This window comes from Megalobrama amblycephala, linkage group LG21, assembly GCF_018812025.1.
Source record: "Megalobrama amblycephala isolate DHTTF-2021 linkage group LG21, ASM1881202v1, whole genome shotgun sequence".
In the NCBI taxonomy this organism is placed as follows: domain Eukaryota; kingdom Metazoa; phylum Chordata; class Actinopteri; order Cypriniformes; family Xenocyprididae; genus Megalobrama; species Megalobrama amblycephala.
The window spans coordinates 16,747,275-16,759,259 of NC_063064.1; the positions used below are offsets into that span (position 1 = coordinate 16,747,275).

The 11,985-nt window shown below is 36.5% G+C and overlaps 1 protein-coding gene across 4 annotated transcripts; it reads left to right on the top strand.

Annotated features, from left to right (window-relative positions):
* Positions 1–124: 124 nt before the first annotated feature.
* LOC125256527 (zinc finger protein 624-like) lies at positions 125–11,583 on the top strand. Of its 4 annotated transcripts, none has more exons than XM_048172592.1 (6): positions 125–881; positions 1,232–1,641; positions 3,077–3,141; positions 6,418–6,534; positions 10,148–10,278; positions 10,417–11,583. In XM_048172592.1, exons 1-6 carry the CDS (start codon positions 701–703, stop codon positions 10,794–10,796), a joined length of 1,284 nt encoding a protein of 427 aa, XP_048028549.1. In that variant the 5' UTR covers positions 125–700; the 3' UTR covers positions 10,797–11,583. The 4 variants fall into 4 exon arrangements, with proteins under 4 accessions (XP_048028549.1, XP_048028551.1, XP_048028547.1 ...); XM_048172590.1 differs by having other exon boundaries at positions 134–881; positions 1,232–1,686; XM_048172594.1 differs by lacking the exon at positions 6,418–6,534 and having other exon boundaries at positions 130–881.
* Positions 11,584–11,985: the final 402 nt, after the last annotated feature.

Here is an 11,985-nt window from a genome sequence, read left to right on the forward strand (position 1 = left end):
TTGTAAGGACAAGAAAAACCAGGGCTGTGTCCGAAAGCTGTAAGGAAGGTAGGAAGGTAGGAAGGCATCAAGGCACGTCTGAATGTTCTCGTCTCCTGAGATACTTTCATCTGATCGATTTTTTTTAAGGCAGGATAGATGTAAGCCTATCCTTTGCTGCCTTTGATATTCCACAATACTGTTCTGTAAGCTAAAAAAGAAAATATGGCGCCTGAAAGTTGTGGTTGGTGGTTAGTGTGTGTAAAATGTACATTTTTGACCAACTTTTTCCACTTTTGGTTATTTCTAGCAAGAAATTACTATTGTACTATCGTTTAGTCATCGCCAAAACTCTCTTTATTTCGTTGTAAGTTATGAAATCGTTTTGTTGCCTCAGAAGTGGGTTTCGTCAGGGTTCCTTCGTGCGCAAAAGCTGCCTGTAAAGTCAAAACTCTGTCGTGGAGGGCCACTGAAGACCAGATTGGCACTGAATCCAAAAGACACCGATTAGCTGTTTCTAGTGTGTTTGACTAGGGTTGGAGGAGCATGTCGGACACGGGCACGCAGCTCAGGTTTTTATATACTCAGCGCTCATCCAGACCGTCAGGTGGCGCTAATTATCATCGAGCTCAGCAGAACGAACGCAAACAAAACGGTTGACTGTTATGGATGTGGAAATAAAAGCTTGAAAGATACTTCAGTGACATTTTATCAACGTACAATGTCTAAACTGCAAATTTTAAGCGTTTTTCTGACAGAGAGATTAACTTTAGCTGCGCAGGAGATATTTAAGGCTGTGGAAGATATATTTTCAGAGTATAATGATGAGATTTGTCGCTCCAGACAGGAAATTGAGCTGCTCAAGAGGAGACTGCAGCAGGCAGGAATTCAGATGGACTCTGGTTAGTCAATTCACCTTAAATCTGATTCTGATACTTATTTCTTTTGTATTATGGCTTTATGAACACAAAATCTCGATAGTTAGAACGAGTCTTTAATTCGTTTACCACAGCCCTTTAAATCAGCCATGATCATTTAAACACTATATATTATTAATATTAGCTTATTGAGATGTTTAGATTGTGCCAATAAAGTCACTTATTTGGCATTTTTATTATGCATTGTTATTTGTTATTCAACTATTATTTTTACTAATTTACTCTTGGCATATATACTGAACACGTGACATAATTCCTCCTTTTATAATCTTTAAGAACTATGTTTGTTTATTTATTTTGTTTATTTATTATAGAAACGCAGTCCTGCTCCTCTGAGACTCAAGCTCAGAAATACACACAGGCATTTTCAGAGGCATGGAGATCTGAACATGACTTAAAGGATACAGAGATGCATATGAAGCTAGAAGTTTATACACAGCAGGAGGAGAATGAAGTGCAAATCCCTGTGTGCAACGAATCAGCACCTTTATCAGCATGTTTGGACATTTATCATGACCAGATGCCCAGCAAAGACACTGAACCCCAAATGATCGACAGCAGTGAGAATACTTTTCCATTTATTAACCAAGCACCTCGAATTAAGAATGAACCTGAGACTAATACTGAAACAGGTATCACCTGTCAGGCGCAGCAGCACATCACAAGACACGGCTTGGATGATTCAGAGGCCAGTGATGCATCCAGTGATGTCAGCAGAATCAAAGTCAGTCACGTTGGCTCTCCCAGACATAAGACACAAACATTTAATGTAAGTCTGTTTGGAATCTTGGAAAGTTTTTCCGCCACTAATTAAAAAAAAAAAAAAATAAATAAATAAATAAATATATATATATATATATATATATATATATATATATATAATAAAAAATAAAAAAAAGTCATAACTGCAAGATATAAACTTGCAATTCTGGCCTTTTTTCCTCACGATTGTGAGTTTATATTTTGCAATTCTTTTTCACAGAATTGTGAGATATAAACTGGAAATTACCACAATTCTGTGTTTAATTGTTTATAAGTATACACTACCGCTCAAAAGTTTGGGATCGGTAAGATTTTTAATGTTTTTAAAAGAAGTTTTGTCTGCTCACCAAGGCTTAATTTATTTAATAAAAAATACAGTAAAAACAGTAATATTGTGAAAAATTATTACAATTTAAAATAGCTGTTTTCTATTTGAATATATTTTACAAAGTAATTTACTCCTGTGATGCAAAGCTGAATTTTCAGCATCATTACTCCAGTCTTCAGTGTAACATGATCCTTCAGAAATCATTCTAATATGATGATTAGTTCCTCAAGAAATATTTGTTATTATTATCAATGTTGAAAACAATTGTGTACTTTTTTTTTTTTCAGGATTCCTTGATGAATAGAAAGTTCAAAAGAACAGCATTTATCTGAAATACAAAGCTTTTGTAACATTTTACACTACCGTTCAAAAGTTTGGGGTCAGTAAGAATTTTTATTTTTATTTTTTTGAAAATAAATTAAAGAAATTAATACTTTTATTCAGCAAGGATGCATTAAATCAATCAAAAGTGGCAGTAAAGACGTTTATAATGTTACAAAAGATTAGATTTCAAATAAACACTTCTTTTGAACTTTCTATTCATCAAAGAATCCTGAAAAAAAAAAATATTGTACACAAATATTTTGTACAATTGTAAACAATGTTTCTTTAGCAGCAAATTGACATATTGCTGAAAATTCAGTTTTGCCAACAAGAATAAATTACATTTTAAAATATTTTCAAATAGAAAACAGTCATTTTAAATTGTAATAATATTTCACAATATTACTGTTTTTACTGTATTTTTAATTAAGTAAATGCACCCTTGGTGAGCAGATGAAACTTCTTTTAAAAACATTAAAAATCTTACCGATCCCAAACTTTTGAGCGGTAGTGTATATATCTCAAAATTCTGAGAAAAAGAGAGAACTAGCAATTGCGAGGGAAAAATCTTTTTCTTTTTTTTTTTTTTTCTTTTTCAGTCAGAATTTATAAGATGATAACTCGCATTTACCTTTTATCTTTTATTCCATGGCGGAAACTAGCCTCCATAGAAAACTCCTCTTAAAGTGAAGGACTATTATTTTTATTGAATTGTAAGACACTGATGGATGTTGTTGTTTTACAGCTGCCCCTCAGAAATCAAGAGATGTTGACGCAGCATAGGATGGAGCTGGCTCAGATAAGAGAGAGGTACTTGAATTGATTCTTTAGTGTTTCATCTGTGCTGATTTGAGTTAACATATTTTAGTTAAATGACGTGTGCACTAGCTTGATGGCAGAAATCCTTTACCTGTCATACATGTAATTTGCTAATAATGCTCAAATGTGACACTCCCTAGATCTAAACAAAATTTGTGTGTAAATAAAAACAAACTTTTTTTAGGCTGTCTACAGTCAGTGTTAAACAGTAAAACAGTGTCTCCAAAAATTAAAGGTTTAGTTCACCCAAAAATGAAATTTCTGTCAGTCCTGTTTTTTTTTTTTTTTTTTTTTGCGCAAACAAAGCACTCGTGTTGCTTCATTAACTTGAGATTAAACCACTGGAGTCACATGGAGTACTTTAATGATGTAATTTCTACCTTTCTGGACCTTGGAGTGGTAGTTTCATTGGATCTCTATAGAGGGACAGAAACCTCTCAGACTTCATCAAAAATATCTTAATTTGTGTTCCAAAGATTAACAAATGTCTTACGGATGTGGAACAACACAAGAGTGAGTAATGAATGACAGAATTTTCATTTTTGGGTGAACTAACCCTTTAAATATTGTATTTTCAAAAAAAAAAAAAAAAAACTTAATTGGCTGGCAAAAGGTTGTGATGCTTTTGATTTGTGCTCATCCTGGGTGATTCTCACATACACATCAGATTATATCCTGGTCAACCACACCATAGTGTTACTATTACTTAAATGTTGCTTTATTGTAACAACAGTTAGTTGCTAATTTCCATCGGTGACTCTCTTTACTGTTGCACATATTTCTCAAAAACACATAGCTAGACAGCTTTAATTAATGTGAACGCTAGATTATGCCAATGAGAACTTCATGTTAAAGCAAAATTGATGACAATACTTTTAGCAAAACATTGAATTATTAAGATCCCAAACGATTGAATTGTAATGTATATTTAATAGGGATGTGTCACGATTTTCGAATATTCGATTAGTTGATTTAATTATAGAATATCGAATAGGTTGTGCGATTGTCGTCTTAAAAAAATCCTCATGTTTTCAATGGTGACACGTTCATGTAACCAGAGGGTGGCGCGCGCGCTGCCAATAACGCACCTAAAAAGCTGTCAATCAACTCTTAGACAACAGCAGAACATAGACAAGCGTGGCATATAACAGTGACGTCAAAATCAATGTTCACACGACACACGTGCCGTCATTCAAGCTGTTCACAATGATATAACGCGTTTAGGCAGCCTAAAATCAATATGGCTTGAGGTAGGCTTGCTGCGATAGTCGGTGTTGCCGGTGTTCAGGAACAACATCGGTATCATCACTTGTCACCGCTCCCGAATTGGCGATAATTTGAAAGTGAAAGTAAAATTCCCTCGGTCATTCATGGTGCGTGTCCACTATAAGGTGCCGGACTGGACAAAAGCGAGGCGAACGCCGCGAGCGAGCGACACTGATAGTCCACTGGCGAAGAGCGAGCGTTTTCAGTTTATTCATGTGGAAGCTCAACGTAGGAATTAATTGAAAGCACTCGCTCTGCTTCGCACTGTTATGAATGGCCGTGCGGATTTTACTTTCACTTATATTAAAGAACATATTAATATGTTTTAGCACATTACAATCATTATATGGCTTGAGTTAAGATAGCATATTCCCCAATGAATTAAACAGTTTATCAATATCATACAGATAGAAAGCGTGAATGGTCTCTCTCCCTCTCTCTGTTTGTGTGTGCGTGCGTGCAGGGGAGGGGTGCGATTTTCGAATAATAATCGAATAATTCCCAGCGATTTTCGAATATTATTTTTGCTTGAAATGCCCATCCCTAATATTTAAGCAATAAGTTACTATATTATGATTTTAGTCAGTCACGCTAGACTACAAACTCCATTGCCCTTCAGTCATACACATGTGAACGCAGGGGTTGGCATCCCACTAGCCAGCTTTTCGGCAGATTTCCAGGTATATTTTACTAGCTTTATTTCAGGTGCGTGTGGCCGCGGCGCTCAGCAGATGTGTGCTAATAACCTCAGTGACTCAACTTCCTGCTGAGTTAATGGCCCTGCTTGGTCTCCAACAATATCCAGTGTGTCTGATTTTATTGCTCAGTAAACATTTGTGGCCTAGGAAGTGACCAGTGAAACAAGTCCTGTTTGGATCTGGCAACTTTTTTTTCCTAGCAACACTGGTTGTTGTCCATGGTGATTGTGTAGCCAAGACGTTTTTCAGAGGTTTTCCTACGCGGCATCTATGGCAAGATGTGGAGGGATAAGAAAAATCACACTCATTCACAGGGCAAAGTCAGAGGCAGTGATTTAGCCTGTTACAGACTCTTCTTTTCTTAAAGGATTAGTTCACTTTAAAATGAAAATTACCCCATGATTTACTCACCCTCAAGCTATCCTAGGTGTATATGACTTTCTTCTTTCAAACAAACACAATCACCCTGATGCTCCCCAAGCTTTATAATGGCAGTGAACGGAAATTTCCTGTTTGAAGCTCAAAATAGTGCATCCATCCATCATAAATGTACTCCAAACGGCTCCGGGGGGTTAATAAAGGCCTTCTGAAGTGAAGCGATGCTTTTGTGTAAAAAAAATCCATATTTAACATGTTATAAAGTAAAATAACTAGCTTCCGCCAGACCACCTTTGGTATTCAACGTACAAAAAAAAAAAGGTTTTGTAAGTTAAATATGGAAGGCGTAGGATGTAGCGTAAGCATTTTTAACTGCGAGAGCCATTACACTTTATTCATAAGTTGAATACCAAAGGCGGTCTGGCAGAAGCTAGTTATTTTACTTTATAACATGTTAAATATGGATATTTTTTCCTTACACAAATGTATCGCTTCACTTCAGAAGGCCTTTATTAACCCCCCCGAGCCACGTGAAGTATGTTTATGATGGATGAATGCATTTTTTTGAGCTTCAAACAGGTGGTTTCTGTGCAGTGCTATTATAAAGCTTGGGAGCATCAGGGTGATTATTAATATTACATTAATATTGACTTTCTTCTTTCAGATTAATACATATACTCCTAGGATGGCTTGAGGGTGAGTAAATCATGGGGTAATTTTCATTTTAATGTGAACTAATCCTTTAACCTGTGCATGTGACAGAAAAGCTTCAACAGAAAAGGGTAAGATCTTAGTTGAAATAGTCTGCAGGTGTGACATCCCCTACCAAAATAGTTATTTTGATTTGGCTAGTGGGACACCGCCCTAAAGAGGCAAATTGTAATGATAGTTCCTTTTTTAAGGTAAAATCTTTCTTGTTGTTTAGATTGGAAGATGAAGAGCGAAAGAAGGCTGCAGCAAAAGCTAGATCCCAAAAGCACAAGCAGAAAATATACGGGAATCCTGAGCTTCGTGAGGCATACAGGAAAAAGGAGAGAGAGAGGTATATTGCAGCTTGCATGAGGAAATACCATTCAGGAGTTAGATGCTTTATTACCAATGCAAGTACATAATGCATCGTATTAAGTACTATAGTATTAACAGAACATGTATTCTTAATAAATACACTACCATTTAAAAGTTTGGGGTCAATGAGATTTACAGTATCTCACAAGTAAGTACACCCCTCACATTTTTGTAAATATTTTATTATATCTTTTAATGTGACAACACTGAAGAAATGACACTTTGCTACAATGTAAAGTAGTGAGTGTACAGCTTGTATAATAGTGTAAATTTGCTGTCCCCTCAAAATACCTCAACACACAGCCATTAATGTCTAAACCGCTGGCCACAAAAGTGAGTACACCCCTAAGTGAAAATGTCCAAATTGGGCCCAATTAGCCATTTTCTCTCCCCGGTGTCATGTGACTCGTTAGTGTTATAAGGTCTCAGGTGTGATTGGGAAGCGGGTGTGTTAAATTTGGTGTTATCGCTCTCATTCTCTCATACTGGTCACCGGAAGTTCAACATGGCACCTCATGGCAAAGAACTCTCTGAGGATCTGAAAAAAAGAATTGTTGCTCTACGTAAATATGCCGTAGGTTATAAGAAGATTGCCAAGACCCTGAAACTGAGCTGCAGCACGGTGGCCAAGACCATACAGCGGTTTAACAGGACAGGTTCCACTCAGAACAGGCCTCGCCATGGTCGACCAAAGAAGTTGAGTGCACGTGCTCAGTGTCATATCCAGAGGTTGTGTTTGGGAAATAGACGTATGAGTGCTGCAAGCATTTCTGCAGAGGTTGAAGGAGTGGGGGGTCAGCCTGTCAGTGCTCAGACCGTACGCCGCACACTGCATCAAATTGGTCGTCCCAGAAGGAAGCCTCTTCTAAAGATGATGCACAAGAAAGCCCACAAACAGTTTGCTGAAGACAAGCAGACTAAGGAACCATGTCCTGTGGTCTGATGAGACCAAGATAAACTTATTTGGTTCAGATGGTGTCAAGCGTGTGTGGCGGCAACCAGGTGAGGAGTACAAAAACAAGTGTGTCTTGCCTACAGTCAAGCATGGTGGTGGGAGTGTCATGGTCTGGGGCTGCATGAGTGCTGCCGGCACTGGGGAGCTACAGTTCATTGAGGGAACCATGAATGCCAACAGAGCATGATCCTCTCCCTTCGGAGACTGGGCCGTATGGCAGTATTCCAACACGATAACGACCCCAAACACACCTCCAAGACGACCACTGCCTTGCTAAAGAAGCTGAGGGTAAAAGTGATGGACTGGCCAAGCATGTCTCCAGACCTAAACCCTATTGAGCATCTGTGGGGCATCCTCAAATGGAAGGTGGAGGAGCGCAAGGTCTCTAACATCCACCAGCTCCGTGATGTTGTCATGGAGGAGTGGAAGAGGACTCCAGTGGCAACCTGTGAAGCTCTGGTGAACTCCACGCCCAAGAGGGTTAAGGCAGTGCTGGAAAATAATGATGGCCACACAAAATGTTGACACTTTGGGCCCAATTTGGACATTTTCACTTAGGGGTGTACTCACTCTTGTGGCCAGCGGTTTAGACATTAATGGCTGTGTGTTGAGGTATTTTGAGGGGACAGCAAATTTACACTGTTCTACAAGCTGTACACTCACTACTTTACATTGTAGCAAAGTGTCATTTCTTCAGTGTTGTCACATGAAAAGATATAATATTTACAAAAATGTGAGGGGTGTACTCACTTCTGTGAGATACTGTTTTTTTAATAAAGGAATGAATACTTTTATTCAGCTGTGAGGCATTAAATTGATCAAAATGACAGTAAAGACATGTAAAATGTTACAAAAATTTCTATCTCAAATAAATTCCATTGTTTTTTGATTATATTTCTATTCATCAAAAAATACAGATAAAAATGTATCATGGTTTCCACAAAAATATTAAGCAGCATAAGAATATGGTTAAGCGCTAGAATCACATAAATAAATTAGTTTTACATTTTAAAATGTAACAAAATAGAGATTATTTTGAATTGTAATATTTCGCAATAATACTGTTTATTACTGTGTTTTTGATCAAATACATGCTGCCTTGGTGAGCACTTCTTTCGAAATTACTTTTAAAAAATCATACCAACCCCATTTAACAGAGGTTCGCTCTTTTTTTTTTTTTTAATTTTTTTTTTTTGGTCAGGTCCCCTTTCAAATATTTTAATAAATTATGCAACCCCCCATAATCCAGTTATCTTTCTATAATATATATTGTTGACTAAAACTCTGTCAGATAGAACAGTCTCCCTTATAATACCATCTTGCCTCTACACTTTGAGAACCACTGCATTACAGGTGGCATTTGACATGTTGCAGTGTATTTAGAAACAGGGTCTTTGTGAAAATCAGCTTTAGATTGAGCTTTTTAGAATCAGCTTGACAATGACTTACTGATATTTCTCATTTTTGTAGATATCAAAGACGAAAATCTCAGGGGAAAGTGAAATTTGCTAAAGATCTGAGCCCAATAGAATTGAGAAGGCAACAGAAAAAGTGGAGGAAGAGTTCTGCAGCATACAGGAAAAAGAAAGCTTATCAGGAGGTTTTATACAACATTAAAGAAGACATTAATCAAGTCATCATAGAGCCAGTGCCGGCCACCTCCTCTGCTCAACATTACAGTGTTTTTTAGTGTTCACTGAGAAATATGTGCAAAATATACTTGGATTCCTGTAACTCAACTGGAAGACTAGCCAATGCCAAGGTCATTGGTACTATTCCCACAAAACGTACTTGATGATAAAATCTATGTATCTAGTAAGGATAATCCACGGCTAGCTGTGTATTAAACGATGTGCGGGGAAAGAACCGTCTTACGTGAAGCAAAGGGTGGTTGTCTCCGCAAAATGCGCAGCTAGACGTGGATCATCCCACTTATACCATGGTCATTTGCCAGCAGTGACAACATAAAGTTGTTATTGATGTTTGCAGGTCCGTATTTGAATGAAAGAGTAAAATTGATGGTTATTCTCATCAGTTATGGCTCATCTAGTATTTTGCCTTTTGAATGAGACGCAAAGATAAAGTAGTTCATGAGATTACATTTGTTTCAGTTAATGAATTATAGCAATTGTGCTTTAAAGCATCTGCCAAATGCAAATATGTAAATATTCTATAAAAATAGTAAACTGTGCATGCAGTTTCTGACAGAAATACTATAACATACACATTCATCCCATGTCGTCAGTGTAATAATTTCTTTAAAATGTACTACTTTTTTTTTTTACAGAAATGGATCAAGTTATTTATGAATTGATATGCTCTTTATGAATTTTTAAATAAAATGTTTTTTGAAAGAAGCAGTTCCATGCAGTTTGCTTGCTCTTTTTGTTGTGAGTGAAATCAAATGCATTTGCAAAAATTTGTTTGCCATTAAGATGATGAAGGGAAAACATATGGTGAAATATGCATTGTATTTTAAGTATGTGCCAAGTATTTACATTATTTGGACATTTGTTCGTGAGAATCACCCAATGAAAATAGGCATATAGTATTACTCTGAGAGAAGCTGTTTTCTCAATAAATCCAAGTAAATGTTCCTTTAGTCAAAGTAATGTGTATTTATTTTTCCCACAAGTAAACTGCAATCACAGCGGGAAAGAAACAAGAGCAATAAGAAGAGTGAAATTGAGGAAATGCACAGAGTAAAGAAGATCCGACACATTGAAGAAGTGGCGCTTGATAAAGAACAACAACAACAACAAACACGTAAGGACATTTTAATGAACTATACTAATTACAAATGTATTAATTACATTTTGAAAAAGTATTGGTCAGATATGGCATTTTACTTATCTTTTAGATGCACAAAATAAATGTAAAAGTGTAATTTTGCCTCTTCTTTAGAGTCCAAGACAAACCTGGCTGACATTTGTTTGGAGGATGTTCAGCATGAAGAGGAACTGTCTGAAAGTTACCCGCCACATCACGATATTCATGGAAATCCACACGGTACAGGAGAGTATTTGTGTGTTGTGTGCCGCAGAAGATTCAGCTCACCAGGACTGTTGAAAATCCATCTGAGAATTCACTCTGGAGAGAAACCCTACCACTGCAACTTTTGTGGGAAAAACTTTAGACAATCAAGCCATCTGAACACACATGTCAGGATCCACACGGGAGAGAGACCTCACATCTGTCAGAACTGCGGGAAGACGTTTATTGACTCGAGTGCAAGAAACAGACACTTCAAAAAATGTGTTCTTATCTCTCTGCATGGACAATGAAATTATAAGGAGCACCTATTGAAGGTCTTTCCATTGTTTGCTGAATTGGAAATTTCAAGGTAAATAATTTTAAGGCTGAATTTGTTTTTAAAAAATGGTTGAGTATCAATCAATAGGTCCAATCCGGTGTCATAAAAAACATGAACCATGAAAAGAATGAGTGTCAAGAACAGCCCCTGGCTTTAAAAAGATTTTCACCTTGTTTTTTCTCTGAAATCTCATTTGAACTGTTTGAAGCACTTGAAATGGTACATTTTCCACAGCATGGAACACATCCAAACTGAGCCAAGTATGGCTCACATTTTAACCATGTAATGCAGTGTTCATTTAATGAGCATTTATCTTAAGCTGTTCATGCCTCCAGATTTTATCTTGTTTTTTTTCTACATTAAACTAAATGTTTATTAGCTAGCATATTTATGAGGAATATTATTACTTTATTTATGACTGGTTTTTTTTTTTTTAAGCAAACAAAATATTTTATTTTATTTTAATACATTTCTTTGGTCTCTTTTTTCACTGTTAGTATAGAATGTATAAACATTACTGCAGTTTTTAGTCTTTAATTTTTACAGATCTTTTTATAAGGTAAATTTTGTCTGTAAAGTCATATAAATGACAGATTATTCTGAGATTTTGTCTTCGTATGAACAGTAATTTTTACAACTGGAAAATAAAAATCAGTCAAAAAAATTACATGCTACTGTAATTGTAAAGGTACACTATGTAACTTTTTTGTTTGATATTAACACAATTAAAATAACGAGTCAATACATCATCAGTCTTTTTTCTAAAATGTGTTTTGTCTTTTTGCTCCACTCCAAGCTCCGATCGATTTTTTTTTTTTATTGGTTAAAATCAATGGAGAATAGAGTGCCCCAGGGATGACGCATTTTTGTAGGCAAAACCCGGAAGCGAGTTAGCATTTTAGGACTTCCGGTTCCAACGCCGTAAAGTCTATGGGTTTTTTGAATGGGTTTTTGCTAAATCGCCTGAAATAAGGTCTGTGGTTAACAAAGCCTCTAAATACTTTCACGTTTTGATCTATGACCCACTTGTGCTTTTTTAAACTTTTACTGTGTCTTAAAATCGGCGGTTGCTAACAAGTTGCTAAAAGGGACTACTTCCTTTGGCGGGGACTTTAGACGTCATCACTAAAAACGGGACATTTGGACAGCATTTCTCATGA

Excerpts from the sequence above, each read along its gene's own strand:
- LOC125256527 (XM_048172590.1), top strand. The coding sequence starts at position 701 with ATGTCTAAACTGCAAATTTTAAGCGTTTTTCTGACAGAGAGATTAACT. Across the intron at positions 882-1,231 it reads AGGAATTCAGATGGACTCTG|AAACGCAGTCCTGCTCCTCT; the intron begins GTTAGTCAATTC and ends TATTTATTATAG. Across the intron at positions 6,535-10,147 it reads AGGAAAAAGGAGAGAGAGAG|TAAACTGCAATCACAGCGGG; the intron begins GTATATTGCAGC and ends TTTTCCCACAAG.